This window comes from Ostrea edulis, chromosome 8 (assembly GCF_947568905.1).
Source record: "Ostrea edulis chromosome 8, xbOstEdul1.1, whole genome shotgun sequence".
NCBI lineage: Eukaryota > Metazoa > Mollusca > Bivalvia > Ostreida > Ostreidae > Ostrea > Ostrea edulis.
The window spans coordinates 46,304,177-46,326,448 of NC_079171.1; the positions used below are offsets into that span (position 1 = coordinate 46,304,177).

General features: G+C 33.8%; 1 protein-coding gene across 3 annotated transcripts in view; it reads left to right on the top strand.

The window, feature by feature from the left end:
- Positions 1 to 22,272, top strand: part of LOC125663286 (platelet endothelial aggregation receptor 1-like) — a 65,196-nt gene that overhangs the window by 34,008 nt on the left and 8,916 nt on the right. For all 3 annotated transcript variants that reach the window (XM_056146246.1, XM_056146245.1, XM_056146247.1), the window contains exons 2-3: positions 5,340 to 5,555; positions 16,693 to 16,938. In XM_056146246.1, the coding sequence (XP_056002221.1) occupies positions 5,340 to 5,555; positions 16,693 to 16,938 (462 nt within the window). The remainder of the gene's footprint in view (positions 1 to 5,339; positions 5,556 to 16,692; positions 16,939 to 22,272) is intronic.

Here is a 22,272-nt window from a genome sequence, read left to right on the forward strand (position 1 = left end):
TATGGAGTGCCAAATTAACAAACTCAAATATTTGAAGATATCTTTAATTATTTGAAGATATTATCAATTCATTTCATGCACCAACATTGCAATCAAAGATCTCTTCAAATAATTAATATCTTCAATTCTGCATTATATATATATTGCGAGCATGAATTGAATTATTGATATCATTATTTATTCTGATGAATTGATGCACGCAATAATTTAATTGTTGCTCTCCTCAAATGAATATAATTTAATGATACCAACAATATAATTAATGCATGCTACAATTCAATTGAAGAGAGCAATAATTCATTAATGCTAACATCACTTAATGTGCACAATAATTGAATTATTGCTCTCTTCTATTGAATTAATGATATCATTAATTAAATTGATGCGTGGAATAATTATTTTAGAGAGATTATCTAATTGAGATATAATATTCAATTCAAGATATCCACAATTGAATGATTTCTTTAATTGAATTGTTGCTCTTTTAAAAAAAAAAATGATGCGCGCATTAATTGCTTATGAAATAGCCTTGTATATATAATTAAAAAGATCCTCCATTGAATTAAAAGAGATAATCAAGTCATTCATACAGAGCTCTAAATTAATTTTTGCAAGCAATATTTCCACCACATGGATGTGCGCATCAATTGAATTAATGAGAGCGATAATTGATTTGATGTGCGTATATTATTGTACTTTAATTTGAGCTTATGTAAAACATTAATAAGATTTTAAAAATCAACCTGGTGAATTTGTATTATAAAGGTCATGAGAGGACACGTCCAGTTTTTGAACAAAAACAGAAGGTAATATATTCCCTTGAATTTGCAATTGGTCATCTCTATCCTCAGATCGGCAGGGAAAGGAGTGGGGGTCCAAATCACTTTTATGAGGGAGATTATTTCTCATTCGAAGGCGCGAATTGTCGATGTTCAGGGAATGTTTTAAATCTCTACTTGCCTTTCGAGACTGGACTAAGTTCATCAATAAAACTTACAAATATGTAACTTGAATTTTACCTTTTGTTATAATAGTTCAATTTATGCGCAATGTACCAGGTTCAATTGTCGGTGTGTTTCAGATGTGGTTAATGAGGGGGGGGGTGTCCAACACGTAACACGTTTAGGGAAGGGCGTAATGAGTGCCAAAGGCACGAAATCTCTAAACAAAAATATCTAAGATGTTCAGCAAAATCGTGATTTTTGGGGGTTATCTATTACAATTTTGTCCTCATATTTCAAGGTGAGATGATAGTCAAAATTGACATAATGTGCATGTACATATCATAAACATGTAGATATTTTTGTAACAGTATATAAAGGAACCGGGAACAAATCCTGATTCTGAAGTTATGTTATATAAAATGGTGTTATAAACCGGATTTTCAAAGAATTTATGGTTTTTGCAACGTTTGATTAAAGTTTTCTGTAATGTCACATCTATGTAGTTACATATATAAACAGAATGTTCATGAAAATGTTCCCTTTTAGAGTGGAATTAAGATATCGCGTAACATTTCTTTACAAAGATATCTAATTTTTATTCATGTCAAAAGTCAACGAAAAACTTAAAGTGATACAAAAAATTTATATAATTATGAATACTTGTTTTAGATCCTTTAGGCACTGTATTACAGAATTTTGATTTTATTCATCATACTTTTTGGTCGAATTACTACAGAGTCTGGCCCGTACAGCATGCATTGGCAAACGAGGGAGTCTATAATCATAGAAGTATATATATATATATATATATATATATATATATATATATATATAATAATAATAATAATGATGATTATCATAAGTTATTATTACATTAAAAGTCATCATTATGGACACTACTACCCCTCCCCCCCCCGACCGGTCGCGGAAGCTCAATGGTAGAGCGTTCGCTTCGTAACCGGGAGGTCGTGAGTTCAAGCATCGTTCATGCGTCAAACCTAAGACGTTAAAATTGGTAGTGTTAATTGCTCCTTCGCCAAACGCTCGACATTTAGAAGTGAGAATCACGGATCTTTTGGATGTGACCTTATAAACGTATATCCCTTGTCGTACATGTAGTAGGTGTTGGCACGATATTTCAAAGAACCCTCACTGCTACGACCCTGAACCCTATGGATACATTGGATAGGTCTAAATTCGTGGTACTCCGCTTAAAGCTGGTTACGTCTCAATATGAATAAAATATTCTCGACGGGACGTTAAATATATAATCAATCATCCAATCAATACTACCCCCCCTTTTTTTTATTTTCTTGCGGCGATAATTTCAACGAAATGTGTGGATTCCATGTCTATCCCATGCCAATTTCGATTTATATCATCGTTTCACGCTTTTTTGTAAGCTTTAGAGATTTGGCCTTATTTATTTAGCGTGGTGAGAATGATTGTTTGGATGTTTCAGAGTGTTTGATTGCCGTGTGTATCAGAGTGTTTAACTGGCTGCGTGTATCAGAGTATTTAATTGGCCATGTGCGTCAGAGTGTTCAATTACACGTGTGTGTCAGAGTGTTCATTTGCCCGTGTGTGTCAGAGTGTTCAATTGCCTGTGTGTAAAGGAAAGTGTTCAATTGACCGTGTGTAAAGGAAAGTGTTCAATTGCCCGTGTGTAAAGGAAAGTGTTCAATTACCTGTGTGTAAAGGAAAGTGTTCAATTGCCCGTGTGTAAAGGAAAGTGTTCAATTGCCCGTGTGTAAAGGAAAGTGTTCAATTGACCGTGTGTAAAGGAAAGTGTTCACTTGATAAGCAAAAATTCAAGGAGTGAATAAAACATATTTCACAAATTTCGACCGCAGCAATGTAATCTGTTATTTTTAGTACCAAATAGTAAATTTTCGTACTAATATACCAATAACTGTAGAAGTGTTCAGTTGCAGGTGGGAAGTTAAGGTGTTCATTTGACACGCGTTACACGTATGTATGTGTGTGTGTGTGTGTGTGTGTGTGTGTGTGTGTGTGTGTGTGTGTGTGTTGTGAAATTGCAGAAAAAGTCCATGGTGTGGAAATTTTAAAAGTAGAAACAAATATATCCAATGATGACTAAGTGCATATGCTTCACATTTAATTAATCAAATGTGGATCATGTGTACTTAGCCATGTTGTATGTATATATCATAAAGTCGATTAAGTATATTAGACTAGTGATATTTTTATTGTACTTAGTCTACATCTTGTGTAGATTTTTCTACACCTACTTCTGGATTTTATATCATTATACTTGAGAGAAACTCATTACAAATATGTGTACCTATATTTACTTGTTTTAAATATTTACATTTATGACAAAAAAATATATGAATTTTAGAAAAAATACAAATTTGTCATATGTTAGGCCAATAATTGTTGACACTGTATTGAATTTGTATTCAAACTCAGTAGCAGTATCAAGAGTAACATCATGGACAAGGTGTAAACAAATCTAAAGGGGATGTATGCAGAGCACAAGTGACAAAATATTCAGATTTTATACAAAGTTGATGATATCATTCGTGTCATGTGGCCCTAGTACACGTTTTGCAATTATTCCATATGTGGTTTGTGTAGTCAGTCCATGTGTTTGTCCCATTCATGATCAAATAATTTTGAATGCCAGGATCATAAATGGAATTGGATGCATGTTTTTGTTGATTATCGTGGAATTGGGGAGGTGGGGGAAGAATGATTCGGATATTGTCATCAAATTCTAACTAATATAAACTAATATAAACAAATCAATAAAAGTAAACTTCAGTTATGAATGACTTGTGTGACTGAGGGGTGGGGTAGTAAAATAAGCTTCAGTATGAAATAAGAATTGTGTAACGGGTGGGGGTAGGGATATATTCGTACATAAAGCAAATAAATCGTGTCATACTATGTCAATGTAAATAGAAAAGTCAATACGATTTAGATCAAAACTTACGTTCTTTTCACCACAGTTCTGGAATTTTTGTTTTTGAAGGGGAAACTCCAAATCTGTTTTCCGTTTTTTGGCCATTTTTTGGCCTTTGTAGCTACGTGTAGCGGTTGGTAATTAAAGACAGCTGGAGTTGCCTCTTCTTTCCATTGCATTCTTGAGTGTCCCATGCAAAGATCGTGCCTTGAACGGCTTATCATGTAGGCCTTACAGTTGCTAATAGAGTGCTTCAACGGCCAATAATCAATACATTGTTTTTAATTTCCTCACCAACACTCCGCAAGTTTTGTGTGTTTAGGGAAACTAAACATTGTTTCTCCCTGTGCATATTAAGCATGGCAGACTGAAACTGCACATAACATCATATTAACTCGTTGTTTATCGGACGTCACCTGCTGATTAGCGTCTTTAGTTTCAATATGGTGGGTTCGTGTGAAGGGGCATAACTCTCGCATTATTTTCTGCTCTGACACAGATGCGCTATCTTTATCCGCGCGTATCGCGTATATATGACCAAAATAAACCGAACAAACCCGCATACTCATTTTATACGATCTAAATGAAGCAAATGCATACTTAATATAGAAAAACTTACATTTCGTTTCAGTTTACCTTTAACTGTATTAATCAAACTCTTATTTTTGCCAGTATAACAAACGTTTTTTAAAAATGCATTTTTTTATATCTTGCAAATAATGTATTGGTAATTTCAAATAAAAAGCAAAAAAAAAAAAAAAAACCAAAAAAAACAACAACAACAACGTTGAACTCAATTCATAATGTAATGAGATGAGGCAATGTACATACCACCGGTGGATTAATTATTTCATTATACTTTCATTACTATACATTCGTGTGAAATCGTATTGGTCGAGAATCATTTGAAAAAGAAATTTCTCCCTGGGGATAAAAAATAAGAAGCTCCATGGTGATCGTATCTAACAACGGGTGAAACTACTTGACAACGGGTGGTATTATAAAAACATATCACATGCGTTAAATTTATGCACGGACGTTTTTTTTTTTTCTGCTTTGTTGTTTGTATGATAATTCAGTATAATAAAACAAATATTACATGACTACACATCGGTAGACATTGGTTTACTCATGGTGAAATTTTCAAAGTTATCAGCTAGTACAATGCCCTTGATTCCAAATGCATGATTATACTGACGCGTAAATGATTGTAATGGTAAAAGAACACGCCTTTATTTTCTCCGGCATATCTATATGCTTTAATAATTCTTTCGAACCAAAAAAAAAAAAAAAAAATGGATGATCTTTTCGTAGAATATGGTATCACAATTTCCGGGTTTTTTTTTTTTTCGTGATAGCGAGAAAATTGCCTTACAATTACGTTGGTATGAAGGCATTTGATTTACTTAACAAAGAAGCATGTGCTTTACGTATATATCATGTAATGGTTATCATCCTTTCTTCAGAAAATCTGAGCAGAAGATCGACAACAACTCTATCGCAGAGCTCGACCCACTATGATCGATTTGCATACTATGCCAATGATAATGACTTGCGGACAAACTATGCCCGGTGTGCCCACACTGATGCAAACAAATCTATAGCCTGGTTTCAAGTGGATCTTGGAAAAGAATACAGTATAAAAAGCGTTAAAGTATACTATAGAAAAGAAGATGCAAAGTGTAAGTAAACATATTTAAAGTTTTATATGATTCATCTGTTTTGCATTCACCAACATTTATTTCAATAATGTAGTGGTTTGAACCATGTGTACAGTGGATATATGCTAGGATAGTTTGTTGGTTAGAACACCGTACGTGACCAGTAATGCTGGGGTCACAGATTCGATATCCAGTTAAACCATATGTTTCTCCGTTCTTCTCAACAGGGTGCAAAATTGAGTGTACAAAAACACCCCGCCGTCTTATTTGATCTTGCAAACTTGCATCTTGTTCACCTGGAGTTAGGTAGATGAAATTAATTCCAGTTAATCCCCAACTGTATATTTCTGTACGCCACATTAGGTCTACTATATCTAATAGTTAATATTAATTGAACGTCAAGTACGGTAAAAGTAGATTTGATAATAAAGTTTACAGTTCATTAAAAACCGTTTTGAAAAGTTTATTGCCGTTGTTTTATTTAATCCAAGGAAAAGCGCAAAATACCTATTTAAAAATCGTTATTTAGAGAATCGAATGACAGAAGTATCGCCCTTAACTATGGCGTCATCTGAAATAATAACATTTGTTTAACAATAGGCTCTAATCAACAACACGAATTCCGAATGGTTAATTGTTCAAACAAAAGCAGTACACTAAAAAAGGTATACACTATACTTTTTCAAGGACCAAAATCAAATAACACCCATCTCATATTCTGATTTTTTCACCTACTGTGATAGTTGGAATCCCCCGTCATCATTAACATAATGGAATGTAATTGGCTTTTAAAATTTGGAATAAATTACAGATGTGTGTTCTCCTTTTGTTGCTGTCTGAGTGTTAGGCAAAAACACGTCCCTGTCTCTGGTGATTTTATAGTAGAATCTATGGAAGGTCTATGTAAAACTACGATGTAAATATCATTATTGTTCTTCAGTATAGACAAAAACAGGTACAAATTAAGTTTTAATTCATAATTCTAATATTAACTCATTTAATTCATTTCGAAAATCGATAATATTAAATCATTTGTTATGTAAGGATTGACTGAAATGCAGTTTGCTCATGTTACTATAGATATAATGAACTTCATCTATATTTAGGTCTCACGATTCACTCACTTTAGACAATGCATTGACATAATATTATCATCGTTGAACAGTTTTAACACCTCCCCCTTGTGGAATATGTTTCTGATTTTCCTTGTTTCTCTCTCAGACAAATACTTAATATAACAGCATGCTTTACACATTGCACATCTGTTCGATATATTTAGCCTCAACTACAAATAAAGTCTTTGCATTCTTTCTTTTCCGTGACGTTATGCAGGAGAAATTCGACAGTTTCTATTTGTTTCCAGATATGAATAGAAAGAGTGTCCACTTATTTGACTGCAAAAAGATGGGAGGTGTTTCATTATTAAAGTAGGAGTTTACTTTATTAAAACCGATTTTCTTAAATCGTGAGATCGTCCTCATCAAAACGTTACCGAATTTTGTAGTATTCTTTTCTACACAGATTTCATAATCAGTAAACGTAGTGGGTGGTCACTTAACCGGCGTATTTATTTTTTAGGATATGGTCTTTGTCTGGAAAAGTGAAACTCCCATCCCCAATATATAACATACTTAAGGTATTCCATGTATAATGACCATATTTCATATCTAATAAATGGATGGTGGAATTTTTGTAATCATGGTATCATTTTGAAGGGTTCATCAAATAAAAATAATCCACCATAGGAATTTTCAAAATTTTGTTTACTGCTTGATTTATTTCACATAGAATTTAACATTGAAGTATATGGGAAAAGCATGTTTTATTACAATATTTGAAAAAGAAATTATATTTTCATATAAATCTCTTGGTAGAAAGTTACAAACACTTTCTCTTAGTGAAAATATGAAATAAAATTAATCATTGACCACACACATTTTTAGAAAAATAGATTTTTCTTATTTTTACAAAGGGCAGACAACTCTTCCAAAAAGTCTTAAGTACAAAAAGGTCAGCTTCTAATCATTTACCATTCATGTGAATTTCATCTGCTTCACGTTCATCATTATTTAACAATAAACATTTATGTTGATCTAAATCCTTCAAAATTGTTCATTATCCTTTCATTATACATGGAATACCTTAATACGTTCAGTCTTACTCCACAATGAAGAACACATACACTTTTAAACTAAAGAATATAGTGTATACTACAATACATTATTTATGCACGTATTTAATTTACAACCACCTTCTACCAATGTATACAATTACTCTTAGGCATGCATGCAACGAATCCTTTATTTTATTTCAAAAGCGAATACAGTGAAACTTCTCCAAACCAGCTCCTCAGAAAACCGGTTGGCCGATTATCGAAGTCCCGTCAGAAATCTCAACATTTCGTTACAAAGAAATTTTTACAAAACTGGCCACCCCCGAAAACCGGACACGGCCACTTTTTAATGACCATTTATTAACAAACATGTGTAACTTACCCTTATGATAACGACCACTTTTTGAAGACGAGAAAATTTTGGCAAGATGGTGATCAAGATCGACCTGGTGTGAAAATGGCTGATTAACCAGCCAGGTGGGAAATTATCCATCAGAGTTGTGAAAAACACAAGTGGCCCCTATAATCTCCATAATTTACCTGTGCTGTCAAGGGTATTAAGGTTCACTTGGCTAATTACAAATGGTCTTCGTTACACCCCAAATCGTCGCCCCATTCCAAATCGTCGCCCGGTATCCCAAGTCGTCGCTTGGGCGACGATTTGGGACAGCATTGCACTGTCATTGGGGCGACGATTTGGAATGTACTATTGTACACCCCAACTCGTCGCCCGTCCTCAATCGACTCTCCGCTAATATTTCATTGACGTTTTTAGGATACATTACACAGAAGTTATTTTATTGTACCTCCTCTTATATGGGGATATATAGGTTTCACTTGGTCTGTTTGTCTGTCTCTCCACATCCATAGCTCTTGTTTTTATCAATCTAATGGACTGCAATTCTGTATGTATATTACAGGTAACCCTCTGTCATGTCTCCCTAAAAATTAGAATTTTGGAATTAGAGCTTAAAGCGCTTCGAGCTATACACACTTTTCAGCAACTCTGCAATATCTCTGGTATTTGTGAACCAATATGTGGGTTAAATGTGTTCCTGACATGTGGTTCTCGTCACAAGAAATATCTTGATCGCGATCTCAAAGAACCGCGAGCTTTAATCATAGCGAACTATTTTCGAATGTCACGTTGATGTTTGTGAAACGATTTGGCTAGAATTTTGTATATAGGTTATATGGGACCAAGCACATATATTCCATTTATTTGTTGCTTTGCTTGTTTGTTAATTTACTTATTCAGAGAAAGAGAGTGAGAGTAACGAGTTAAACAAACACAAATACTGAGAAATAAAGAGGAAAGGTGGGTGTTTCTCGAGGTTTTCACGAATATCTAAAACGGCGGGAGAGTGTCCAAACGGCGGCTAACAAAATTGGAGGTTACTAACAAATCTGAGGTGCACAAGACCTATCAAACCCATGTTCAGCAGAATGACCCTACAACAAAGGGACAAAACGATTTATTGTTGGACACACACCCCTCTCTTTCTCTGGAAGACTGGGCGAAAACAATTCATATTTACAAAAATGACATTACCACCACCAACAACGAAAACAACAAATACAATTATTTCAATATTAACAAAACCACTATCAACCAAAACAACAATGACTAATACTGTGATCATAATAAATCTTTTTACAAATTATACAACAAAACAAGTAGAAGACAAAGTAAAATATTAAGATGCTTGTAAGGTGGAGAGAACCTTTGTGATCATACGTGTAGCTGGACAGAAGAAGAAGAAGAACAAGAACAAGAAGAAGAACAAGAAGAAAGTTGCGGAGAAACGACGGAGTAAACACACGGGGCCATTTTGTATGTAAATGATGTTTCCAAATAGTTGGAGCAAAGGGGTGGCAATTTGGAGTGTGAGGCTATACCCAAAATCGTCACCGCCGACGATTTGGGACGGGCGACTATTTAGCGTGTTACATAAGACACCCCAAATCGTCGCATCCCAACTCGTAGCCGGCGGCGATTTGGGACGGGCAACGATTTGAGGTGTAACAACCCTTCCGAATTCTGAATAAAATGTATCAAACATGAATACAGTATCAAAAGTCATATTGCTGCACCATACTATCACATGAATATAAGCGGTAGTTAATAAAGAGCAAACTCATGACTGTTAATGATAATTGTCATAAGAGAAATTAATTTTCTTGGTTTCCATAGACTTAAATACCTAAGAAGTATTAAAATTGTAATTTCATATTTACTACTGTACTCCTCAAAAAACGTCAAAACAATTTTTTTAATGGCATAAGAGATTGATGTAAACAGAATTCTAATTCGTAAGAGGGACTCCAATAATAGGTGTCTGTTTTTTATGTATTCTGTTATAGATTTTCAGTTTAGAATTAGATGATTTCAGCGATAATATATATAGTAATAATAATACGATTTTGACAATCAAAAGTATGACCAGCCGGCGCTCCATACACGATGTGGATATTACATCCGGTTACGACGATGTAAACAAAGAAGCAAAATAACGACGTTTTGCTCATGATAATGAAAATAAAACCGTCCTTGTACCTTTCAGGTATGTAAAAAAAAAGACTGAATATTCCGCATAATGTCTAACGTACACATTTGTGTTAAACTATTTTGAAACGCAGAAATGAACTGTAGGAGAAAATCAACATTGTTGTTGCATTCGTTCCCATTCGCATTTTATCAAATAAACGGGGTAGGGACGGAATCTTCATTATTGGTCGTTTTTCAAAATGTGTTCTCTAAGTAAAAAACCTCAGTTTATCAACATTGTTTCATGAATTATTGAATACAAAAATGAAAATCAGTTACATTATGATATGCAATGGAAGTATTCATCTGATATTTAGTAGCTACACGTTTGTTTGTTTATTGTCGACAAATATCTCGTAGATGATTCTGGGAAGAAACGCAGACCCCGCTCTTCTGTCAGGAAAATACCCAGTCGAAGACGCTGATCATTCAGAAATATTTTTGATAAATAACATCAATTGAATTAAGGTGTCCCATTCAGAAATAAAGTAAAATACATACATAAAACATGTCTAATATTCAATGAAAATTTTTCGAGAACGAATAATGTTTATACCGATATCTAGTAGGTTGCCATACATTTTCGTCGAGGCAGGTATTTATTATTACGAGACTATCATGTGACATTATCAATTCAGAACTAACAGAAATACTTGTAATAATCACAAAAGTACAACGATATCGGCTATTTCCAGGCGGACTCGTTTTAAATTGAAAAACAAAGCTTACGTTACATTAAATGAAACGTCTTGGGACAAGTTCTCCGATAAAACGAAAGTAGTTTGAAATGCATCTAATGCAGCATATTTTTTGATTTCCTAGAGTACGCAAGAGATTATTAGATGTGGAAAGTTTCTTCTTTTTGTGTTGGAAATTGCTCATAAAACTTCTATGATATGTCAATATAATACGAATATATATATATATATATATATATATATATATATATATATATATATATATATATATATAAAATTCAATAAAAAAGCAGGAAAAAATACAGTTCCAAAATATATTTAAATCACTAGCGCTTTCTGGATTTTAACATCCATTCTCAGGTTATTAATTTGTATTCACCTGAGGATGGATGTTAAAATCCAGAAAGCGCTAGTGATTTAAATATATTTTGGAACTGTATATATTCCTGCTTTTTTATTGAATAATTTTGACTGTGGGAAATCAACTCTTTTTATTTGGATTATATATATATATATATATATATATATATATATATATATATATATATATAAAATATATATATATATATATATATATATATATATATATATATATATATATATAAAACTAATACAAACAGAATAAAACTTTCTAAGCAGTTTTGGAATATGTTGAGTCATAGTGGGGAGTGGGACGATGGTCGGTAATTATGCTGTACTTAGCCAGAAAACCTGTGCAGTACAGAGAAACTCCCGTCGAAAACTGTATGTTGGCAATCATATATCGTTGGATACCAGGTATCCGACGAAGGCAGTCAAATGGATACAAGAAAATTTAGAATAAAGAATTTTCTGCCTAATTGTTGAATGATTAACGTTATCATTTATACAAAATGAATTAATCGAGCTTTAATTTTTACATGTTTGATTCATTAGATTTAATTGTCAACATTTCGATTAACCTGCACAAGAAACATGATTACCCTGAGTTTTTCAATCTTACAAAAACGTACAGGTAATGCAGGTAACATAGGTAACATCCTATATATTTTGGACGGTATACACATCTAAATTTAGCGAGCAGGATTCCTTTGGGCTCGTTCCTTCACACCTGCTAAAAATTAGCTCCGCCCCGCACTTACCTTTTCTGAGGAAAACCGACCGGTTCAAAACCTCGGCCTTTATCCATCCTCATCTAAAATATCCTTATTTAGGTTATGCATTACGTAATTAGGAGTTTAAAGGGCCAAAGCCATAATTTCTTGTCTTTATATCTTGTAAAGGAAAAATATTTTCTAAAGCATTATTCCATAAAAGTTGTTCAGAAAACTGTTTTTCAAAAATGGAATTTTTATTTTCTCACTATATGCTCCCATTAGGGAGTTACGTAGTCAACCCCTATTAAATACTGATTTAAATAAATCGAAAACGGTAACGAATTCCTAACTAATTATTGAATAATAATGTTTGAAAACAGAAGGTCTCTCCTTTGATATCAAACAAAATGGGCTGGCCCTTCAAATAAGGGGTCCATAAAATGTATTTCATGTGTATCTCCTGAGCTATTTATATTTGTTATAAGTCATAGAGTCATAGAAGAGAAACTGTTAATCTTAACCAACCTCATCTAAGCACATATCTAGATCATATACCACATTATTATGGATTTAAAGGGTCAACAGCATATTTTTTGATCTTTATCTTAAAAAAGACAGATATTTCGTAAAGCATTATGGAACAAAAGTTGTTCAGAATGATGTTATTAACAGTATGTACTTTTTATGTTTTTGCTAAATGCTCCCATTAGGTAGCTACAGGGTCGACCCCTATAAAACATATATTCTAATAACTCGACAATGGTAAAGAATTTCTGAATACTTACTAAACAAAACATGTTTCAAAAGAAAAGGTCTGTCCTTTGATGTTAAGCAAAAAAAAGGGGGCTGGTCATTCTAATAAAGGGCCTAGGAGAGTCTAAAGTATTCTAAGTATATCTCCTAAGCTATTTATATTGTGTTACATGTCAGAGACGCGAAACTGTTCACCTTAACGATCCCCATCTAAAGATATCATTATTTTGGCCATCTATTATATAATTAGGGGTTTAAAGGGCCAAAACCATATCTTTTTATCTTCTATATCTTGAAAAGGACAACTACTTTATTGAACAAAAGTATTCAGACTGATGTTGTGCAGAAAATAAATGTTTCGAGGGTTTTTTTTCCACTAAACGTTCCCTTTAGGGAGTTACAGGGTCGGTCCCTTAAAGATACTTACCTAAATAACTCGAAAACGGTAAAGAACTTCTGAATGTTTATTGAACAAAAATGTTTGGAAACAACCGACAAAGAGTATAAAGCCTTTGATGTGTATCCCCTGGACTTTTTATATGTTGTTATAAATCATAAAAGGAAAATGTTAAGATTAACGATGCTCATCTAAACTTATCAATATATCCGTCATTTATCAATAATTAAGTCAAATATTATGTAATTTAGGGGTACAAAAGGGCCAAAGTCATAAATATATCACCTCTTATTTCTAGAAAAGGACCAATATTTTGAAAAACATTATTGAACAGAAGTTGTTTAAAATAATGTTCTTAACGATATGCATTTTTTTTTATTTCTTTGCTAAACACCCCCATTTGGGAGTTAGAACGTCAACTTCTATATAATATTTATCTAAATAACTTGGAAACGGTAAAGAATTTTTGAATACGTATTGAAGAAAAATGTATGAAAACAAAAAACCTTTCCTTTTATAATCAGAAAAAGGGTTGACCCTTCAAATAAGGGGCCCAGAAGAATCTAAAGTCTTTGAAGTAATCTCCTGAGCTATTTATATTTGATATAAGTCAGAGAATCGAAACTTTTTATCTAAATTTAATTTAAACAATATTTTATTATGATAACGCATAATAGGCACTGTCTATATAAATCCTCTATATAAGTCCTCTTATCTTAAATATCCTTATTTAAACATATCATTATGCATCTAATGTATTAGCTAATTGGGGGTTTAAAGGACCAAAACCATAATTTTTTGATCTCATATATCATGAAAAAGACATATATGTTGTTAAGCATTATTAAACAAAAGTTGTTCAGAATAACGTTCTTCACAAATGTACTTTTCATTTTTTTCACTAAACGTTCCCCTTATGGACTTAGAGGTTCAGCCCTTTGACAATACTTACCTAAATAAATATATTAAATATTGTTTAACGCCCCTCTAAAGAATATTTCACTCACATGGAGACGTCACCACTACTGGTGAAGGGTTGCGAAATTTAGGTATATTCTTGGCACTTACGGCCTTTGAGCAGGGGGATCTTTATCGTGCCACACTATCTGTGGCACGGGACCTCGATTTTTGCGGTCTCATTTGAAGGACCTCCCCATTTAATCGCCTCTTACGACAAACAAGTGGTACTGAGGACCTATTCTAACCTGGATCCCCAAATCAAAAACGGTAGAGAATTTCTGAAAAGTTTTTGAACAAAAACTGTTTCAAAACACAATACCGTTTCTTTCGATATAAAGGGGAAAAAAAAGGACTGGTCGTTAAAATAGGGTGGCCAGAAGTGTTTAAAAGTATTTTAAGTATATCTCCGAATTTATGTTAAAAATTGATATGATATTGAGATACTTAATCTCTTGAAAATGGCACTTCTCAACATTCTGTATCTATAAATCCAGAAAAGTGTAATGCTTTTTTCTACCTTCATATCTCATATATTTCTGAATCCTACGGAAGACATAATCGTTGTTTCAAAGACATATCTTCTAGTTATCCTTCTTCTTCTTCTGCATCTTCTTCTTCCGCTTCTTTATCGCGCCTAAAACTGTCCGACACCGTTCCCCGTAACCAATTGATGAAAATAATATATATTCAAGGATATGATACGCCAATGTATCTAGATATGCGGAAATGTTTTTGTGTTCAGATTGAAGGGGTTTATGTTACATTTTGGGGGATTCAATGGGGGTGGTGTTTAACATAGATCTCCATGGAAAAAAATCAATTCCAAAATTCAACAGATATAACTTGACAAATATGATAGATAAAGTCCTGGAGTCTTCAGAAATGAATAGAGAATAACAGGGTTTACAAATTAGTATCAATGTCAAGTAATTCCAGCAACCTTCACCTCTGAAGTGACCATGGTATAACTTTAAAACCGGGAAAAATAGCGACATGGAATCTCAGAAATTGTGAGAAAATGAGAGGACCTACTAACTAGAATCAAGGTCAAGTGAGTCCAGTTACCTTGACCTCTAACCTTAGAACATAGAATTCGTATTACTTAAGAACCTGGTCTGATAAAGACATGCGGTCTTCAAAAATGATGAAAGGATGATGATATTTACAATTTGGTATCAAGGTATAGGGACTTCAGTGACCATGACATCTGACCTTGAACATACAAACTCATATGATTTTAGAACTGAAATTGATAGACTTCGGAGCTTCAGAAATGATAAGAGGATGATAAGGTATACAAACAAGTATCAAGGTCAAGTGACACCAGTGACATTGACCTCTGACCTTATATCATAATCTTGGTATTACTTAAGAACAAGAGGTCTGATCAAGAGATGGAATCTTTAGAAATAATAAAAGGATGATGGGATCTACAAATTGGTATCAAGGTAAAGTATCTCCAGCGACCTTGACCTCTGACCTTAAACCTAAGCCTGGTAAAACGTTTGAACTAGGACTGATAGAGACATGGATCTTCATAAATGATAACAGGGTGGAGTGACAAAATTAGTATCCCCAGTGACTTTGACCTTGATTTTAAAAACTTGAATAACTCTAGAACCAGAATTGATAGAGATATGAGATTATAAAAAATGATGACAGGATGTTGGGACCTACAAACTAAGAGCAAGGGCAAGCGACAACATTATTACTAAAGGAATAAATGGGGATTTAAAAAAAATCAAACTCTTCGTGATCTAGAATTTTTTATTAAGTTAGAATTGGCATATATATTGCCAAGGGAGGAAAGTAGTAGTACTCACAAAAATCCACTTTGTACAGCCAGTCTTCTTTGTTTTGGAGACTTTATAATCGGTAGATTATAATCATATTATTTTATCAAACTGCAATTTTGTTTCAATGATAGTGCGCATATTTTCAAACTTAGATCTATTCACTGTTGTTTTTCTTTTTCGCCTTCAAGACACCTTTTTCTACCTACATACATTGCTAAATTGATTGATTGTATGGTCTTTAATCCTTATTGGCAATATTTCAGCCATTTTATGATAGTTAAGTAAATATAATCAGATTGTGGTTGAAGAGTGTTGGAGCCGCTGTAGGATTTGACTACAATATGTAAGCAGTATATATAACATTATTATTTTGTGACATTTTGGATTGTTCGTCAACTCCCTTCATTGCGTTGACTATTCATTATTATAAATGATTTATTCCTTTTTACCCTACATATTACCGGCTTCAATACAGATTTAAACATTTTTATATGGACGTATCTATCTACAATAATTGCTACAATCATGCATTTGCACATTCATTATATATTCTTAATTTTGTTTTACACTACAGGCCGAAGATGTTTTTCAATTACAGAGCATTGGACTTCCGACTATTGATGTTTTACAATGATTCTTATAATAATACACTTGCATATTCATTACATATGTTTGATTTTTTACCTTGCAGGTGATGGAGATTATTCTTAGAAGCAATGGATATTTAGATAGTCTTATCTGACGTACATATCTACAATGATTGTTTTCAATCATACATCTGCAAATTCGTTATAAATATTTTATTTTTACGTTACAGATAATTGGTTACAATACAGATTTAAACATTTTTATCTGGACGTCTCTAACTCATCAGCTACAATGACTAACACGTCAGAGAGAACTCGTTGTTATACCGACCGATCCACGGGATTACCTGACTATATAATAGACATTCCATGTAAACAAACGGCAAGATACGTCATTGTAGAAACAACATATGATGCTCCTGAAGATGATCCTGTAACTGGAGCCTTCTTGGAAATTTGTGAAATACAGGTTAACGGTAGGTTCCATGATATACATCATTCATTGCTTGGGTCTCTATGTAATAACCTCAGTTGAGTCTATTGCTTGCTTCGCTTAATCTATAATCCGACGGATGTTGTGCTCGAAACAGAATACTAGTCAACGCAGCACAATATACACTCAGACCCTATATATAACGTTAACAGTACAATGTTATATGACTAAGTGACCTTGACATTTGGCATAGTTCTTTAAAAAACGCGATACGCCATATGATTTATCATATATTAAAGAGAGGTATATTTGAAATTTCCAAATAAATTTGTAAAAAATTCTATAAAGCTACGGTGTATTATCAAATGTTTAATAAAACCCACATATACTACATACGTTTCTATGAAACCACCTTTATTGTGATAGTTTTGAAAAACAAATATTTACTCAATAATTCAACAGAAATACATTTCTCAAGAATTGAAAAATTTCTAAAAATGTTTTATTGGTGCATCAATAATACATCTCATGTATTAATAACTGATTTACATTAATGTTTTATCAACCAATAGAAAATACTACGTAAAGACGACACGGATTTTATACACCCCTCTGTGGAAACGACACGGTGAAAAATCCACGGAGATACACCGTGTCCTCCGTGTTCCACGGCGTATGTTATTTACGAATATACACATCTTTTGGGAGCTTTGTTGTGACACTGATCCAGTGGCCTAATTTCCCACACTTGTAAAAAAGGACCTTTTCCTTGGTTTTCGTGGCTTTCTGAGGGGAATCTGGCGACCGATGCCCCGTTTTCCCATACGTAAAACAAGGGTTACTGGCTAGTTCCTTCCTAGGCCTGGTTGTAAAGTCTTTACAGGTTCTGGGTTCTGTTATTTCCTCGATTTTTTGTACCAGGACACCCGTGTGATTGGATATCTCATCAGTCAGGACGTTGATTCGATTAACAATCCCGTGCAAATTTAATGGTGGCAAAATCTTCTCAGTGGGAGGAGTGTACTGGACAAACTCTAACCCCGTAGCTGTGTCTCAGTAAAATAAAAGCCTAATGCCGGGTCCGTTGGATTCTGGCTAGGGAGGAAATCCGAGGTATTTGCCATCTTCACTTGATTAGCAATGTAGGCTTGCTGTCGCTGCTCTTCAGTTAGGTAATCTCTCTGTGGCGCTGTTTCTGTAGCAGCTGGTGTACTTTCTTCTGAGCTTTGTCGACACATTTTAGTTGTTTCTGAGCCATGTCTTCTATAAAGTGACTGGATCTCGAATGTTGTTCTGCTTTGATAGTCAGTAAAGTGTCTAGAATATTTTTCTCGAATGGAGCGCGTGCTTGCATCATCTTTTCTTGAAAAACCAGTGATGGAAAAATCTAGAACATTCTGTATGGTACAGCGCGTGCTAGTGCACTAAATGAACTTGAAAAAAAATAGTTACATCTAATCTAGAATATTCTCTGTACCCACACGACCTTTTACTATAAATGCTCTTGTGTTCTTAGTTTATTTATTCACTATGGGTTGAACTTTTAACACAAGGTTAGCGATCTTGCTTATATCACGGATTGTGTCTTAGTATACAGCTACCAAAATCTATGTGAAATCGACGATATCCGATGTGTGGAAGTGGTAGATCGTTATCTAACGGCACAAATACCGGGTGATTGATCAATGATCTAGGTGTATGGCGAGGAGCTCAAGAAATTAATCCTAGATCAAATGCGAGACATCGAGATCATTCTACAGGAATGTTTACAAGGGGGATTCATGGAAATGATACGTTTAATTAAAGAACGATGATTGTTTTGTTTTTTTTCATTAAGAAAGCATAACTGAAAGGGAAAAATCATAGGAAAAGAAGAAAGGACTTGCATTCTTTTACATCATTTACAAATCATGGATGGAAGTGACAACATAGCAGAAAAAGCGCAGAAGCCTGTGTTACAATGTATTGAGAAAAGACAACATGATGTGGTATTTCGAATTCCTAAAAGGTATTTCATATCAGGTGTGATTCTAATGACCCTAGACGAATATTCAGACATACTCAAGTATGTGAGCTAGATCACTTATACTGACGATGGAATGATATTGATTCATATCATGGGGGAGGGATTAAAGAAACGCATGCAAGACAATACCCGCGAGATTGAAACTATCACAAGGGACTGGCTCCGAGAAGTGTACATCAAGTATAAGGGACTTTCATAGTTTGATTTTTCAATGATGGGTCATGGCTGAGAGGGATAACATCGCAGAAAAAATTGTTCGTTTGTCGAACAGTATATTGAGGAAATACAACATTCACCAGAATTTCAATTTGTGAAATATCATCTTCGTTCAGAAATAGTTCTAATCACCCTAGACCAATATTCACGGCTATGCAGACATTTGATCGAGAACCGTAGCAACCGCGAGGCATTGGTGTTGATTTATCAATGACAGAGGAATTAAAGAGAACGATGCCGCACAATACAAGAGAGATCGAGACCCTCCGACTGCAGTATCTTCACGACGTTTACATCAAATTACCAGAAAATGCGTTACCTTCAATCTGGACAAAAATCAAGTGTATCTGTTACCGGGAGAAAATCAAAATAATCAAATATTGCTCAGTTGATATAAATTATGTTCCATAGGTGTGCTCCGGGGTGGGGGTGCCACTCTCAGATGTACTCTTTGAGGGATAAGTTTAAAATGCTTTTGACGTTTCTGTACCTTCACTCTTTTTCTCTTTTATTTGTGTTTAGCCCCCTTGCGATGTTTGATTATGTAGGCACGCATCGTGTCATAACATAAATTACAATGATGTCAACAGATTTAGAGGGGGTGTTGCCACAACTCTACGAAATAATATGAGTATAACCACCTTTTTTACCCAAAATGGCTATATTTTCAGGTACATCCCTATATATTAAATTCAGGGGTTTAATTAGTTTTATTTTCAAAGATGTGTAAATGTTAGTTTAAAGATGGTTTGTGACTATACATTTCTATATGGATATACTTGTATTTGACGCTGATTTTGTGAGTAGTCTGCTGGAATCTGTCATTGGCCTATCATTTATAAATACAGACTGGATTCAATTTTACTCGCCAATCAATGGAGGTGGATCACTTTTCCAGAATCTAAAATTCTTAGTCTAACATACCTAAACGTATATTATGTCAGCAATTTCATCGCTGAATGTATTACACTGATATTGAAAAAAGCAACCATTGACATGTTATTAAAAATATAACTGTGTTAAAAACAGGGGCCTCTAATGTAAGGTGCAGAGTAAAGATCCTGAGGAAAGTTATGCAATATATGATATAAACTAATTTCAGTCATAAAACACGTGAAATCCCGGAAGGAGGGTAGTTACTATGATCTACATGTAACTGTGTCTCGCGACAGCCCCCCCCCCCCCCCCCCGTAGTAAATTGCATCAATTTAACGATAGAACATTCTATTGGTGGAGGGTCCTTTATTGACAACATCAATTTTCTATTATTTTTACATGCAAATTTGGTTATTTTAACGTTTATGAAGGAACCCTATGCATTGCGATTTTTTTATTAAAGGACACATCTCGTGTTTTCAAAGTATACAAAATTAAATGCATTTTGTCTTTCTGATTCTTATAGAAATTAATTGTAATAATTCGTTCGCCGAAATCTAAGCCCCAAATCTCAAAAAGCCTAGTTAATTAGATAGGTAGTCACGTAATACAGTGACGTCATCAGCGACCTTCGTCGATCAACTTAATGTAAAAGTAGTGTTAGATATTTAAAAAAAAATTGGGCCTAATCTATTTACCATGGATAATATTTACTTCGATGTTGACAAATTCCCCAAGTCATATCTTTTAGCCACTAGTGCATACAAATAGCGACCCAAATGTAGCGAGGAGAGCAAGTATGAAATCTGCATTTGCGAGTAAATAATGTTTGTAAACATGGGAGTGATGTCTAATGATTATTCGGTAATTCTATTCCTTTAAACATCAGTAATTAGCGCTGTTTGGTTTTTTTTTTCTAAAATAAACAGTGCAATTATTATTAAATTTATTTTTGGATAACTTAGATAGGCCTAAATTATGATACGATGTATCATTGACAACTAGGTCTAGGCCTACTATCGAAACCAAAAAAAAAGAGGTAAATATGATCAAATTTATAGTGAAAATCACAATACTTTCAAATCATTCTATTAAAGCAATTTTATTTATCATTATTTTTTATTCTATATGTTGTTAGGAAGTGGGAGCGAGGCGTAGGGTTACTGCTGTTGAACATTACTTACGCGTTCTTTAAAGAAATGAATTAAAACATAATGATTGAATTAAAAGTTAGGAAATATAATATTTCATTATTTATAGGTGAAAGTGCAATTATTTTGTATGTTTAACTTTTTTTAAAACAACAAGTTGGTAGAAACTGCGAGCACGAGTTCTACCTATATGTTTTTACAAGGTGAAGGTCAGTTGGTGCGAGTGTGTATTGAATTTGAAATGCATATACCGTAGGCCTATATGTAACAGTGCTTAGCTTTGATATCTCCATTTTCTCGCAGTTTATCTACGTCTTTGCCTAAGTGCTTTTTATGAAAAAGTACAAGGACAAATGCTACTGGGTTTTTTATGGAAAAGTAATTGTGCCGACAAAAAATATTCAAGTCTTTTCCCTTATAACTTCTTTCGAAAATTGAAAAATAAACAGTCTAAATCCTCTCTACTGACAGCAAGTGCACCCTTAAACGTCATAAATTACACATAATGCAGTGTTATTTACAAGCCGTTAATGTGATAATTGGTTTTCTTGTCAATTAAATCTAATCTGTTTATGAAATGGCTAACAACTGTTTTCAAATCTTCTCGCTCGAGGTCGCGTATGACATCACAGAAAATAGCGCATAGAATATCGAAGAAAATATGCATATCGCAAGATTTGAATTTCATCGCTTTCACACTCGACAACTACACAGGTTGTTTCATTTAAAACATTTGTAAAGGTGTTTTATGCATGGAATAAATTAATTTTGCTGAAAAAAAGAATAAAAAGTTTAGACACATGCGATGTGATCTTTATTGTTGACATATTCGTTGGCATGGTTGCTGTACAATTATACAGCAATATCTTTGTGGTTTTCTGCACTGTTGATGATGGTGCTGTTCGAATATACTACCCGGAAGTCTTAAATTAGTGTTACACAAGCGCACTTCGTTCCGGGTCAAAGAAAGATAACTCATGTTTTCGGATTGGCCTATAGCTCACTCTCTATTTTTACGTCTTTCATTCGTTTTTGTAATCAAAAAATAATTATATCACAGGTAAATAACAAACTGCAAATCGAAAATGATTGATAAGAAACACTTCAA